This window comes from Pleuronectes platessa, chromosome 15 (genome assembly GCF_947347685.1).
Source record: "Pleuronectes platessa chromosome 15, fPlePla1.1, whole genome shotgun sequence".
Taxonomy (NCBI): domain Eukaryota; kingdom Metazoa; phylum Chordata; class Actinopteri; order Pleuronectiformes; family Pleuronectidae; genus Pleuronectes; species Pleuronectes platessa.
Window position 1 is genome coordinate 13,687,401 of NC_070640.1, and position 16,320 is coordinate 13,703,720.

General features: G+C 39.8%; 1 protein-coding gene across 2 annotated transcripts; it reads left to right on the forward strand.

Moving 5' to 3' along the window:
• The first annotated feature begins 3,603 nt into the window (after positions 1–3,603).
• Positions 3,604–14,097, forward strand: dpf2 (double PHD fingers 2). Of its 2 annotated transcripts, XM_053441361.1 has the most exons (12): positions 3,604–3,725; positions 6,005–6,165; positions 6,512–6,619; positions 6,829–7,007; positions 7,107–7,199; positions 7,968–8,049; positions 8,515–8,556; positions 10,647–10,784; positions 10,888–11,019; positions 11,120–11,232; positions 11,332–11,413; positions 11,785–14,097. In XM_053441361.1, the coding sequence occupies exons 1-12, from the start codon at positions 3,694–3,696 to the stop codon at positions 11,865–11,867; spliced, it is 1,245 nt and encodes a 414-aa protein (XP_053297336.1). In that variant the 5' UTR covers positions 3,604–3,693; the 3' UTR covers positions 11,868–14,097. The 2 variants fall into 2 exon arrangements, with proteins under 2 accessions (XP_053297336.1, XP_053297337.1); XM_053441362.1 differs by lacking the exon at positions 8,515–8,556.
• Positions 14,098–16,320: the final 2,223 nt, after the last annotated feature.

Here is a 16,320-nt window from a genome sequence, read left to right on the forward strand (position 1 = left end):
CAGCGTGCAGTAAGTGATCACACGTTTCATTGGGAAATGATATATAAATATATATATATTTAATAAGTGGTTTTATTTTTTATTTTATCTATAATTTTGCCTGTATTTGATTATTTCTTTTGAGTGATCTTTTCTGCTTGATTTTCAGCTTTTTTTCTGTACAAAGCAGATAAGATTAGTTTTCTAGTATGTGTGTGTGTGTGTGTGAGCGCGTGTGTGAGTTGTGGTGCTGTGGATTTTGCACGTTTATGTTATTCCTAATTAAACGTGGCAAGGCTGATGCTGCTTTTCGGTACGCAAATGTAGACAAAAGCCAGACAAACTCAAACTCACAATATTACTGGAATTATTTCATCAGAATGCCTTTTTTCTTTTCTTTTTTTTTGTTGCTTTTTATTATATGTAAGAAGAAATTAACAATGAAGATCCTCAAGACGGTTTCATTATTTCTGTTTCTCTCAATATCTATTTCTGTTCTCTCTCCATCTGCTGTTGTGAAGGCACGGGGCAGTGTGTAGATAAAAAGCTGATGCACATGTGAGCAGGACAGCTGACGGGTCTTATTGCAGGTGAAATGAGGGGCGTGGAAGTGATAGGCAGTGAAGAATATGGTTTGAACTTGAACCCACTACAGATACACTGAACCCTTTTTTTTTTACAAACCCACCTCCCATTCAAACAGTCTTAAAGAAAGCTTTCTTAGTACTAATGATAAGAATGTTAAACGTGTGCCCTGTGGCAATGATCTAATGTATGTCAGTGGATTGTATATGCAGGTAAGAAATGAATCAACAGAGAGAGAAGCCCTGAATTCTCTCTGAAACAAGCTTTGCGCTCTTGCATATGTGGCATGACTTCGTGTAAGTTTATACTCGATGTGTCTCATCTGTTCTCTTCGGTGTTGGTGTAATCACTTCATATTCAGGGTTGAGAGCAACCAATTATCTGTAATTGGCATTTACATTCATCCAAGATATAAAGGTAATCTAACAAAGATCCGTGTTTAGTCTCAAATACTGAACATAATTGATAGGAAAGATGCATTTACAGTATATTGTGAAACTAGACAGTAGCTCAATTACACAGAAACATCTAGAGACCATTGGAAGGGTCGGTAACTGTTTGGTCGAGTCACTCACTTAAATCCAAGTGTTAATTTGCCTTTTGTACCTGCCAAAAAGCAAAAAGAAGATTTTTTTTTGAAAACCTTCAGTGGGTTGCATTTTTTGCAGATAAACAATAATTTGACTTGTCTTCGATGTTGAAAGTAGCCTGGATGCGTCACAGGCCTTTGCAGGCCTGATGAGTTCACAGGAATGTCACACCAAACTGTTGTGATAACACACACAGGGGGAAGTAAACTTGCATTCGGTTGCAGTTTAAGCTGGTCGGCCTTATTTTTCCAGTTCCTAACGAATGTGCAAACGCTGTTCAAATCCGACACCCGACATCCACTTTGAGACGATTAGGGATCAGGGTTAATTTGACACCACCTAACATTGCCTTGTCTCTGTCAGTGGGACTTAGCATCCAGGGTGCGTGACAGAGCTCCCTATAGAGACAGTCCACTTTAAGTAACCTCAAACTCAAAGTTCAACCGGTCAACGAGGTCATGGCATACACGAGTGAGCCGACGCAGTTTAGCACATCGTGCACAATTTCCTATGAATCATTCTCCCCCAGTGGACGAGCTGGTTGTAGTGAACACTGCACTGCACAGCCTCCATTCGCTGTTATAGGGAGTTCAAGTTCATAGCTCACACAGGTGTGTTTTCTTATCAGCTCATTTGAATGTGTGAAGATTCAAATTAGTTTTGGGCCAAATTGGTCACGTGAAGCAAAAACGTCCTTGACACACTGTACACAAGCGCTCTCTCTCTTTCACACACACACATTGGTACTGTACTGTATATTCAATGCAGAATGACCTTGGCGATCCAGTCTTGTGGGAATGTCCTCAGCTGGCTGATTCGATGTTGCATATGGCACCCTTTTAAAAAAAAGTAACACTGTGCTACTGGTGAGCTTCGAGCAGAACATGGGACGTGTGTATTATTGATGTCAAAGAGATGAGTCTTTGGTTATGAGAGAACTTGTCACAACGGAGAACTTCATGAAGAAAGAATTACAACTTTTACTTGTTGAGTATTAGATATGAGTTAAAACAGACTGGTGATAATTTTAGCTTCCTTTTTTTTTTAGAAGAAGGCAGGATCTTTGCTGTCTAGTGGGAGCTTGTATTTTTTCCTCCAGTAGTCTGTCTTGCAGCATTTGATAAGCCTGTTCGACAACCTTCATTTCTGATTTACTTTTGACGAATGTCTGTTCCTCCCTCTGTAATTCAGAGCTGTTAATACCACTACTATTATTAATTGCTATTATTATCATTATTGCTACTGTTGTTACTATTACTACTACTGTTACTAATGCAACCTATTGCAAAAAGTATAACTGCTGTCCATTTTCAGGTACGTGTCTGTAATACCAGACCCTTCCACACGATGTCAGTGTGCTGTGGAGCATTTTCATTACGAAACGAAAATAATGTTTGTTGACTTGTGTATCTACATCTAATATTAGGAATAATAAAACATGGTTTAATGAAACAAATGTGGATGTTGGGTTTTTGTATGTTGAAAAAATGTGGTAAACAGAGAGAAGTTAGGAATTATAGTCACTTAATAAATCTATAAAATGCAAACTATTAAACTGGGACTTAACTGTTTAAATAAGTGTCTTAATATACCTCAACTACTCTATTTTATTTGTATTAAGTTAAGTCCGTTTACACCTTGAGATTAACACCTTAGGTCCCACAATGAGCAGGCACAGCAAAGAGAAGAAAGGAAATGTCTAATCAAACTAAACATGATTGAAAAAAAATGAGGTTCATTTAGAAGTTGTGTACCTGGTTAAATGGGGTAATATTGTTAATATTGTGCTTCCATGATGTTGCTGGAATCACAAAGGTCGGATACATTTTTTTTAAACAGTCAAGATAGCTTGGAGTGAGTCAAAATCCAAAGATTTTCCCATTTCCAATAATCAAACTCTGAAGCAGCTCTCCTCTCAATAGCAGATTCTTTCAAAACAGAGTTTGTATTGCAGCCTTACCTTAGTAACATCATCAGGGCCAAACGGTGCAGATCCAGGAACTTTCTTTGACACTAGGAGATTCATACATCTTGATATGTTACAGGACTAATATTTATGAGTGTGTGCAATTAGGTGCCGATACAAATAGAAATCCAGATCTAGTGAATTCAAATATAATTTTATAAGGGGACTGTTGGGCCTTGGCGGAGCTAAGTACTCGACTTAGCATCGTTCTACTTGAAGTTGAACAACTTTCCACCTAGTCTAGATAAGAAGTTTGAAAACTCGAGTGGACTTAAAATTGTCTTTTCATTTTGTGACTTGCTGTGCAGCCCTTTAAAAAGCATGTTGTGTATCTTTAGCATTTTAGTATCATCATGATCAAGGTTTTGATACTAGAGGACAATTCATCCTGTTTTTTAATAAATTAAAAACGAACAATTCAGCTGCAGAATAGCAGCTTTTTGAACACTCCTACAGTGACGCATCCGTGCCAGCAGGGGGCTCCCGACACCACGTTGATCGCTCTCTGTTGCCTACAAGTCCTCGCAGAGGGCAGAGTTCCCCGGAGCCACTTCCCCCGTGTGTCAAAGCAAGATGGCAGCTGTTGTTGAGAATGTTGTCAAACTGTAAGTGCTGCACCTTTATTCCTTCCTAACCTTCGTCCTACCGCGCGCACATCGTCACGACTCCCCCACACTCCACGCGGCGTGTCGCTAGCCTAGCTTAGCCTAGTTTAGCCACAGTGACTTAGCGGGGTTAGCCCGTGGGAGCCGTCGTGTGTGCTCACATCCTGGTGTGGGAGTGGAAGTTAGCGAGCACGCAGTTTTGACGTTTGTCAAACAGGCACCGACGAGTCTATGTGACGGAGCATGTTGTTGTTTATCAGTAAACACGTCCGCAGAGGTCGCACAGTCACCTGTTGTGTCCGTGGAAGTCCGCGGCTCCCCGCTACGCTCGGTGCTAACGTCAGTGGAGGGCAGCAGCTAGCCGCACGCTAACAAGCTAAAGTGAAGAGTAGTAGTAGTAGTAGTAGTGGTGGCCCACGTCGTCAGCGGACACACGGTGGAGAATGAATGAAAGCCCGCTTCACCCCCCCAGCCCCGTGTCACGCTGGAGATGCGTGACAGCTCTGAATGTCATGCAGTTACTCTGCGGAAGTGTCCGAAGGTTCCACTGAGTCTCACCAGCCGGTTCAGAACGAGCTCCCATTTCCGCTGTCTGCACTTTGTGTTCAGTGCAAACTAAACTATTTAAGTTTCTACCAAAACTTTCCTCTGTTTTCTTCTCCACCGATCATTTAAATGTCCTTGTGCCATGACCCTAGATGGATGGGCTGATGATGCTGATGATCCCTGGGGGGGAAATTAAATTGTCATAGCAGCCGGATATATCAAAATAAAATGAAATACAAAGTAAACATACCTAGAGTAAATATACAAGTTGCACTGGAAGTGCAAATAAAAACTCAAACTACAACAGAATGAGATGTTGTATACACAAGGTTCAGAGGTACTCGTGATACTGTGTAAAGAATGGTGGTAATGACATCCTGGTGAAATGATTGTAATGTTTATAGTAATGTTAATAATAATCATAAAAGTGCACACGTTACATACTATTAATAATGTACTGTTATAGCATGGTAACAATAATAATAATGGCACAGCTTAAAGTTATAATAATAGTTATAGGAGTAATAATACAGTAGCATTAGTGTTGTAATAAAGTCAAATATGTATTTATAACCATCATATACACACACTTTGTAATAGTTATGTACATACATTAAAACAGTATATGGATATGATTTAAAATATCAATATAATGTTTATGTCTGATCACTTATCACATGTGGTATAGTAGATATATTCAAGTATTCTGGAGTATAAAGTGCCAAGGATAAGATGTAGGTAAGAAACAGGAATATTAAAACACTCAAACTACAGGCTCTATAACATATTAATAAACATAATGTTCAACTAATTGATATGAGGACTTTGTACATACATGACAATATTTTTGGTTTAGTATGACTTATGTTGTATAAGTCTCCAGTATTAATGTCAAGTAAAGTCAAGAGGCAACGCAAGCAGCTATGAGTATTAAACATTATTAATGTATTTTTTAATTTTTTTTTTTAAATGAGTGCTGAGATTGTTCACTGAAGTTTTAAATACTGAAGAGCTGATTTAAACTAGGATGGCCCCAAGTAGAGCCCAGACCCCCACCAAGACCCAACAGTCCCCTTCAATTCAATCAAGCTGCAGCAAATTTCACGACCTCGGTATCGGTTCCCTATAAGATCCATGAGCTGGTGCCTGGGAAAACTGTGACAATGTTGGAGAACGCTTATCTCACAATGTTAAACAAAGTGAAGTGGTGATGCACCAAAATGAAAAATGTTCTTCCCACCCTGACTCATACCACAATCTTCCACCAAGTGTTGTGCTAATCTATTCTGTTATTTTCGAGTAATCCTACTTACAATCTAACAGAGAGCGACCAACAAACAGACAGAAGTGAAAACATAACCTCGATGTAAGCTGCTCCATTTCCCCCTGACACCCTCTGTAGCTGCAGATGTTGGATGAGAAGATAGTCAGGGATATGGAGAAGCAGTCTGTTTGACTTTATTTATGATGAAAACACAGCTCACTTTTGACTGTGCTGACGACCAGGCTTTTTTTTGTTGATGTACCAACAAACAGGGAACCTGCTGTTGCACTGTTACAAATTATTTCCTTTTGAAGTACATAGACATTGTCTGGTGAATGAGCTTAAGGTGGGAGCACAACAAAGAAACTGTCAGAGGGGTTCAGAAGTTCGAAGTGGGTCCTCTCTCTTTATGGAATAGCCTGCTGATTCATCTTTTAACCGCTGTCTGACTCTGCTTTGGTTCTGTCAGGCTCGGGGAGCAGTACTACAGGGATGCAATGGAGCAATGTCACAACTACAACGCCAGGCTCTGTGCTGAGAGGAGTGTCCGGATGCCGTTCCTCGACTCGCAGACCGGCGTAGCTCAGAGCAACTGCTACATTTGGATGGAGAAGAGACACAGGGGACCAGGTGAGATACCAAGCAGGTTCACTGGAACATTGTCTAAGGCTAAGACCTAGAACATGAAGTTCACTTGCAGTCATTATTAGAAGTGTTCTAAGAGAGGTAAGAGTTGAATGAATGAGTGAAAGGGAAAGATGGTGAGTAAATCATATGGAAAAAAACCGAGGGAAAATGTATGTAGAGTGAATATTAGAGGAAAATAAGTCATATACATTCATACAACAAGCTAAAGTGTGAATGCATATAATCTAGCTATACCCACATAGCTTTTTTAATAAAACCGAAAAATTGATTTAGAGAATGATTTTATATTTATCTATTGATTGTTGAACACAATAATTCTGTCCCTCAGGCCTGGCTCCAGGGCAGCTCTACACCTACCCGTCCAGGAGATGGAGGAAGAAACGGCGATCTCATCCTCCAGATGACCCCCGACTTGTCTTCCCTTCTGTCAAGTCAGGTATTGACATGAATGGACAGAATTTAGCTCTGCTTAGCTCACTGAACCGTGTCACCTTTATGAAAGGCTATAAAAGTCGTTTATGTAATTTTATGGGCTAATAAAATAATTACTAAATATTTTTTTGTATTGAAATGTGACTTAGTCCGTCAATATACAAGTATTCCAACGTTTAGTTTTTTCTTCTTGCATCTTTGTTGTATTCATAGAGGTGGATTTAGCAGTGAAGAAGGATACTGTGCTGTCGTCGGACGGCAGCAGCCTGGAGGCCCTGCTGAAGGGAGATTCCTTGGACAAACGTACGACCACAGAGATCCGAGGGTCTGAAGAAGACTCAAACACGAGTGATTACACTGGAGTCGTGACCCCTGCAGCTCGGATCAGAAAGGTTTTTTATTTTTGGCGTTGGGCACAAGATATCTCTAGAGTTAAGAAATTCCTTTTACTTAACAACTATTTGCCTCGTTCTCTTATTGCACCGACACAGAAAATCGTCGAGCCTGACGACTTCCTGGACGACCTAGACGATGAAGATTATGAGGAAGATACACCTAAAAGAAGAGGCAAAGGGAAAGGGAAGGTAAATAACATCTTCGGACAGGAATACACCTTCTCAATAAGTCCATCAACTCCATGTGTGTCACAGCCTTTGGGCTTACACATATCAGCTCTGATCTCCCAATTCACTTTCAATTCACAAAGTCCAGTCAGATTCTATCATGTAACCTCCAGGATGGGATATTAACTTTTTTAAATGCAAACATCTACCAGCTACTGACATGGGGTGTATTCAAATCAACAATCCACCTCCATGTACCAGGGTGAGCAATGATACAATGGTGGCTATATACCGGTTTCTCTATGATGGAGCAGCACCGTTGGGGCCAATTACAATTTTAAATCTAAATTTAACTTAACTGCACCACATTACCGGCATTCACAGGCCTCACCCGATATCACTTAGACCTAAGCTCACTCAGCATGCTCACTATGTTATTCTCTGGTATTTGACAGATTGGTGATGTAGATTTGATCGCTACCTGCTGACCCAACATGCTTGTTTGAGTGTTTTTTGTCACTTGTTTACGGATGTTATGCTTTATTGTTTTACACTGAGCGGAAAATACCTGTTCAGAAAATAGTTCAATTTGTCGACATCTCTTAATCAAACAGCCCTAAATGTACCACTCACAACAGGTAAACACTGCATGCACAACATTTAGTTCATTTGTTGTTCATTAGGAAAATGCAAAGATCAATTCTGGGATTTAAGAATAAGAACAACTGCCATTAATGGTAATGAGTTTGTGTTTAAAACCAGCCCGACTGTTGATGTGTCTGTGCTCAGGGTCGAGGAGTGGGCAGCAGCACCAGGAAGAAGCTGGACACAGCAGCACAGGAGGACAGGGACAAGCCGTTCGCCTGTGACAGTGAGTCATGCTGGTGGAGAGCGGAACATGTGAACTCAAGTTAAAGACATGTTAATAGCTGTAATGTTTGTAATCTAATCAAGCAAGACTTTGCCCCAGTACCTCATTCTTTATCATCCGCCTATACATCTTCTCCCTTTTCTCTTGTCCTCCCCCTTATTCCCTTCTGCTTTTAGACTTCCTGTATCTGAGCGTCTCTATAGTTAGTCTCAGCTTAGCTGTGCTGTTTCTGATTGTCATTAGGATATCAAATCTCTCTTATACTTGCATCTCAAATCTTTCATGTGCGGGGGGGGATGTTTCTTCGACTCCTTCGGTTTTGTCCAACTGTGTACTTGCTTGATGTGATTAGGTTTTTCTCTTTATGAAGCATTTTCACTTTCACCTGCACTTCCCTGTCGGTCTATGATCCTGTTTCTCTGAGTCTCTGTCTGTGCTCTCTTTTCCTTCTCTTCTCTCTTTCAGACACTATCAAACAAAAGCATATTTCAAAACCTTCTGAAAGAGGTATATTTCTCTCATTCGTTTTTTACTCCTGTCTGCCTTGTCTTTTGTCTTCACTGCCTGTTTTTTATTTGTGTGTTACCAAGTAGTTTTGCCCTCTTTTGTAGCTCAGTAAATTGGATACAAGTTTTGTTGTAAGCCATTTACTTAAATGTAATTAACCAGATTTAGATTCAGGTCAACGCTGTTATTATACTCCCTGTTTAAGCTGTTGTCTCTAATCAGACAAATATATGAGCAGATGCAGTCGGTAAGAGATAAACTCCTTTTTTTTTTTCCACAGAGTTAGATAATCTAGAGTATTGCTCCTGCTCCTGTTTTTTTTCTCTCTGTGCTTTGTCTTTTGTCTTGTTATTTAATATTCTCAATTTGACTGCTTTATACTTTTTCTTCTTGCTTCTCACCACACCTGCACCCTGTTAGGTTTTATTCAGTGTTCCATGTTTTAGCGTGAACTGCTGCCTGTGCGTTTGACGGCCAGTTTGACCTTTGGGGCATATTCTTTCATGACTTCATGCCACCTCACAATCTATTGGCGTGAGACTCACTGTAACTTCTGCAACAAGATGCTCTGGAGAAAACTGTCCCATAGAGTTCTTATTCCTTTAGATGGCAGTTAGAAGAAATGGAGCACAGGGCTTTAAGGAAATGAAATTAGAAAATGATGGTAGTGAAAGAAGAAGTACTTTGTCCTTGGGTGTTATCTTATGACAGACCTCACATACCCCCTGTGACGACGGCTGCTCACAGTGGTGTCTTTGTCCTCCCTAAAGTCAAATAATCCCCCTCACACTATCCCATTGGCCTCTCTGATGGTGTAAACTCTGATCAGAAACATTAATATCAAAGGTATGGAGCTGAGGTCATATTCCCTTACAAAGTACCAATACATTTCTTAGTTTGTTTATGATTAATACTAGTGAGATACTGCATGTCAGTTACTTTGTTAAAACCAGTGTTGCTCACCTTTGCAGTAACTCGGAGCCTGAGTTTTAATCCTTTTGAGCTCTAATACATTACTGCCACAGACGATGTGATAACACCTGCATAGAAACATCGCCTCACAGCATGTTCTACATTTCCCCAGACTTCTTCACCTCTAATATCAGTACATGCCAACATATTTCATCGTCTTTATTGTGTTTTCAGGGTTTTCCCCTCCCTTTAGCGTGTCATACAGTTTTGTCTGCATGTCAAATTCGGCCCCCAGGCTTCTCCCATCGAGAACCGCCTTGAATGCTTTATTTGCATTGCTCGCTTTTTTCCTTTAAGTGTCTATGTCCTCAAATATCAAGTAACAGGGCCACCTACTGGTTAGCTAGGCCATCATCCTTGTTCCTATGGTTAGAGGTTACAGCTGATCAGGAGGTATGGCATTTCTGACACACGCTCTAGGTGATTGACCAATCACAAGAAAGTGGGTCAGCTGACCAATCGGATCAAATAATGTTTATTTTGTACATAGCACATAAAACCTTTTCAGGATTCTTTAAATACCACATTTTTTTGTGGGTGTCATCACTTCACCACATTACAGATGATTTTTTAAACTATTTAAACTAAACTATTTCAGTATCTGAGGGCAGAGAGATCAGAAATCACATTAAGTTTGGTCATATTTGTCTGTAGGGTCTTTACAGTCTGTTTAAATAAACTGTTTTAGACTTAAATATATCTTGGTATCTGCTTCCACCACAAAATATTGACACAATATTTATTACTAACTATTATGTCACAGATTTCAAACTAGAGAAGTTAAAGTTTGGATAGACCCTTCTTGTGTACAGTAGGCATAGTTATGTTTGAAGTAGGATACTGTAGCGCTCTGGTTCTTAAAGCAAGTCTTTGTGTCAACACAAAAGATCCAACAATCTGGATGATGGAAATAAACAATGACAGCAGGTGTTTCTGTTACTTTCAGCAGGACTTTTAGTGTTTATTGGTCATAAGTGAAAAACATCACACACGCACCATGAGGGACCAGTCATCCTTTCCATTAGTCAGCCTCCTTTTACCGCTGACTCTGTACAACCTGGAAGTGACTCATGCTTTCATTGTTTTCATACATGTTGTGTTTCTGCTGTTGGTGGCAGTCTGTGGGAAGCGCTACAAGAACCGTCCCGGCCTGAGTTACCACTACGCCCACTCCCACCTGGCTGAGGAGGAGGGTGAGCAGAAGGAGGAGGCGGAGATCAACGAGCCTGCCAGGCCGCTGCCAGATGAGCCTAAAAGTAAGTGAAACAGAGGTTTCATTTTAAGTTGCTCTGGTTGTTGCACAACTTGTTCTGTATGTTTCCTTGTTATTATTACTGATGTTTTAATTTTGCTTCTCAGCTCCCAAAAAAGGCCCGGATGGTCTCGCGTTGCCTAATAAGTACTGTGATTTCTGCCTGGGAGACTCCAAAACCAACCTGAAGACTGGTCAGTCCGAGGAGTTGGTGTCCTGCTCCGACTGTGGACGCTCAGGTACATTCAAGACAGGAAAAATTGTTTATTAATATGCCACATATAATCCCACTGTTACATCTGCATAGATAGAGTGATAAAACCATTTCCCTCAATACAGGCCACCCGTCTTGCCTGCAGTTCACTTCTGTGATGATGGCCGCTGTGAAGACGTACCACTGGCAGTGCATCGAGTGCAAGTGCTGCAACATCTGCGGCACCTCGGAGAACGACGTGAGCTCACCTACTGTCAGACATTACAGTGCATGCTAAACTCCGGGTTGTTTGGACCGAAGGCTCAAGTGTTTGTTGTTGTCATCTCTTTCATTCCAGGATCAGCTTCTGTTCTGTGACGACTGCGATCGAGGCTATCACATGTACTGTCTCAACCCACCCATGTCTGAGCCTCCAGAGGGTGAGTGAACTACATGAAACAAACAGTGTTCCGCTCAGTAGAAGATAATGAATGCACATGATTTACAACATTCTCAGACCCTGAAAGCCTCAGGTCGGACAACACTGACATTTGTGTACTTGTGTTACTTAGTCAGCACTGTTTGTAATTGTAATTTAATAAAATGTATGAACTTATTATTAAAGTGTTGGTAGAAAATAAATAAATGTTCTATTTCATTTTATTGGTTTTATTGGTTTTATTGGTTTTATTGGTTCTATTCATTTAAATATTTTATTTAATTTGTTTTGTTTTATTTTATATGCAGAATGACATTTAGCCCTGTGTTAAACCATCTCTGACACTAAACATTTGTCTGTGTTCTCACTCAGGGAGCTGGAGCTGTCATCTATGTCTGGAACTGTTAAAAGACAAGGCGTCCATCTACCAGACCCAGAACGCCCCCCCCTCGTGATGGCCGTTCCTGCCCCGCACACGCTCATCACTCAACCGTCCCAGCAGCAAATGTGTGGTTTACCCTTCAACACCGATGATGAGCTCCCCCTGACAAGCTGACTTCAGAGGGAGTGTGTTCAGAACGGGCAAAAAATAGTGAAAAGGGAGGTTCACCTTACCAAACAGGTCTCACTTAGCTTCAGATATGACTGTTACACAGTTACAAGCTCAGATTTAGCCCCAGAGATTTTTATTTTCACCTCTTTGCCACATAGCCAATTTGATTAGTGCAGAATTTTTGGATTCACTGCATAAACAGCAAAATATGACTTATTGTTCAGCCTTTCTACACATACACAGATTTAACGTTGTTGAACCCTTGTCTCTACTCTGCAGTGTACTGGATTTATGACTAGAGCAGAAATAGAACTTGTCAAATTAAATAAGCATGCCAATGCTTGCTTAGCGTGAAAAAAAAAGTTTTATAGTATTTATATATTTCTATGGTATATAATAGTGTTAAGTATGTACAGATTGGAAGAAGAATGGTCATGTAATGGTCTTTAAATTAGTGTCCATCCCATCATTATGGTAAAATCCACAACCATTTATTTTCTTTTTTGTGGCACTGCTGATATTTGAAGATTAACTGTGTAGAGTCAAAGAGATCTGCTGAGACTGTAAGAGACTTTCCATCTCATCCAGCGACACACACCGAACCAGGGATGACTAATAAGAACCCTGACATGCAAGTCAGAGTGGCTCCAAAGGCTGAAGGACTTCAGGGATGGCAGTTTAGACTTGAATCTGGTTGTTGACTCTTGGCTGCTGGTGGCTTGAGATGCACAGAGTTCAAGAGGACACACTTCATTCAGGCTTTGGGGCCTTTGCTGACAAAACTCCTGCAGCTGCACAGTTCAAGGTGATACTTGACTTCAGTCTGCACACTTGGCCCTTTTCTGACAGATGTGCAACAGTTGTGATGATAATTCTAGTCAAATCAAAAACTAAATCTACTTTCATTATCAGCCAGGTTCATGGATAAAAAGTCTTCATCGCTGTGTTCTAGCAGTTTGCTCTTCATGCAATATCTGCAGATGTGACACCACTAGATTATTTTGTATGTAACTGAGGACTATGCGACCACGCAGATGGTCACCTGCTGACAATGTAAAGCAATATACCAGGATGAGTGACTCACATACAGTCTGCTCAGGCTATAATGTGCGATACTGTACATTATCTTTCTCAGAAATGATTACAGACAGGCGACTGTGAAAGCAATTGTGGATGGTGGCTCCATGTAATAAACATATATGAAGATGTGTTCGTCCTATGGAAAGACAGCTGTGTTTGTCACTGCTTTCATAGATTTATTATGCAATGGTTTCCTTCTGTGGCAAGGCTTAAAGCAAAATGTGTGGCTGAACTGCTAAGGCAGTTACTTTACCTCAAAGATAAATAGTATTTAAACACATGTTGAAACATGCTGTAGATAGATCGGTTGAGGGCAGACGGATGGATAGTAATGAACGGAGCAGTGTCTTGCTATAGTATCTGCACATTCTACATTTAAAACAAATGCATGCTCAGTAAACATCTGCACTCTCATACGCTTCGTAGTCGTCTCAGCGTTAGGTTGGTGATGGTGTTGGGAAGTGGTGTAATATAATTAACCATGCTGTCATGTTGTTTCAATAGCCAACTAACAATTACTAAAGAATTACACAAATATATCTCGGTTTCTTTTCTCATCACGTTTTGAACCCTCTGTTATGTGGAGACAGGGGCTACTAGAATATTCCTGCAGGTTGTTTTTGTACTGGATGTTTGCAAACCTGACGTGTAGGACATTTTGGGACTTAGGTGGAAGTTGCTTTCTAGTTAATCCTGTGATGGACTGAGCCGCTCTCTTCCAAACCTCGAAACGAGAAGCAAAGCCTGTAGAGTGATGAGAGGCAAACTATGGAGCGGCACCTTCAACACTGAATGGTTAAGTAATGATGGACCAATGCAATTTCTAAGCTGCGTTCAGACAGAAGAGAGAAACAAGGAAGATCACCTTTTGTTGTCAGGTTATATATAATTCAGTTTAATACCAAGAATGGTTCAAAATAAAAAAATTTAAAAAGGGTTCATAGGTTTACTCGGTAGGTGAATTCTCTTTGGGTGGACTTTCATTTTGGGTTCTAAAGGAATGTTATTGTATGAAATTTGTCTTCAAGAAAATAAAATACTAAGCACTATAACTAGCTGTAATGTTTGTTTCGTTTGTGATGATTGGACCACAGCATGGGAGACACATGGAAGTAGGGCAGATCATAGGTCACTATTTGAGTATTAAATAAAAAGATATATATATATTTATTTAAATTAAATATAAAATAAAATAAATAAAATTGTATTAAAAAATTTAAACAAAAAATAATTAAAAAAGGGGGCGTTGTAATTTTAAGTTATAATTACAGTCTAGACATCGGGCAGCGAATATTGTCTTACATGTCTAGTTTGGAGTCGATTGCAGCATGTATGTCCAAGATACACAACATCTTGTTTTGATGGCGTGTAATCAAACATTGACGCCAGGCCACGGTCACACCGTGTGAGGAAAACGCGTGATTCGAGGGAGTTCATATCTCCACCTTGTTGTGACACTCGTCTCAATTCGAAGATGATCTGATGGAATCCCTGGGAAAAGTGTGGGAAATGCCCAATGATACACAACTGTCCTCATTTTCATGAGGATCGGTGAAAGCTAACTGAGGGGCTTTTCCGTAGGTGATGCTGTTGAGCCATTTTGCCTCGCCCATTTCGAATTACCCCAGAATACAATTACTTTTTGGGGTTTTGAATTTCCTGCAAACCCTGGTCGGAATATGACCATGTCTAGACCCTGAAAAAGCCCAGAAAGGGAAATAAAAAACCTTTGAAATACAATAGGGCCTCCCATAGGAGGTGCTCGGGTCCTGAAAACTATTGTCTGTACAGTAAAAGAGCAAAATGAACAAGTTACAAATGTGTTCTATTGCAGCTTACTGCAGTAGATGGATTAAATGCCGTCTGTCTCATCATCAGTGCTATCTTGATAAAAATACCAGGAGATGAATTGTTATTGCACATTTTTTTTATTGCACTCAAGATACAACAGTCTTCTATGATCCAACACGACCTCTAAATCAATACATTTTAACTGGGAACACATCGTCTAGCTCCAAGGTCGCAACAGAACAAACGCAGTGTCCTCTGCGAGCCGTGAAACCCAAGAAGTTCTGCTGCTGCGTCCCTCTTTCGCCACAAAGAGTGTATTGAATTTATTACTAGATTTAAACACAACTCCTTACTACCCTAACAGCTGAGTATGTGAGTCCTCACCTGGCACAATGACATAGACGGATAATGAGGATGTCAGAAGACTGGCTCTTCTCAAGGTCAAATTCAAAAATGAGCTCCCAAAAATGCCAACATAATAGAAGGGAAGTAATGATTATTTCCATTACCTTTTAACCTCAAGTCTTTTTTCTCAATAAATTACCCAGTGTTGTGTAATGGTTGTTTCACAGACTCAAAGAGAAAAATGCCAAATCCTCCTTTTGTTTTTTTTCCCAATGTATAACTCAAACAAATAATTGATTGATCACATTAACTGTCAGTTAACTTTCAGTCCGTCAACTTACCAACACTTTATTAAACATTTAAAGTGTGCAAGTAGAAAAGTGCATCTTTTGTCGGAGAGGATAATTCTTTTTTGGATCTGACATTTTATAGGTGATCTGTTACCCTGAAACCACATCAAAATGCATAATTGGGAAGTATAGTGTGTTTAAATTGGACTACACTTTTGAATTGTGTCGCTAAAAAAAGAAAGAATGAACAGTGGAAAAATACTATTCATGTTTTCTTGACAATTTAGTATGAAAAGGGGAAATATTTACTGTCGTTAATTGGTATGTGTCCAATTAAAACAGTCCAAGAAAAACTAAACGCTTATAAATTTGAAGATTCTTTAAAACAGTTAAACAATATTTTCTACTTAATTTTAACCTGTAAACCGGGATCTCACTTTCTGTGTTTCCCCTCACATGAAGCGAGGAGACATGAGGTTGAATATGTCGATGAGTCAACACTGAAACAAAAGAAAAACGTCACGGTGAAAAGATTCAAATATGAAAATACACAACTGCAGTAGAATTCATAACAAAGTTAAAGTCTTCATGTTCCCCTAAACAAAGTGACAAAATATCTATTATTTCTGTTATAACAATTATAGTTCACAAGCAGGTTAACAATATGTAGTTTCTTAGAAAATATCAAAAAACAGCACAAATCTAGTCTCTGTCGGACATTTGTTGTAAAACTATGTCAATTATTTAACATTTACAAACGGTACAAAGTGTTAAGTCAAGTAGACAATCATAATTATACAGCCATCCCAAAAAAAAAAAAAACTCATCCCTTTGGTGGAACAGATTTGA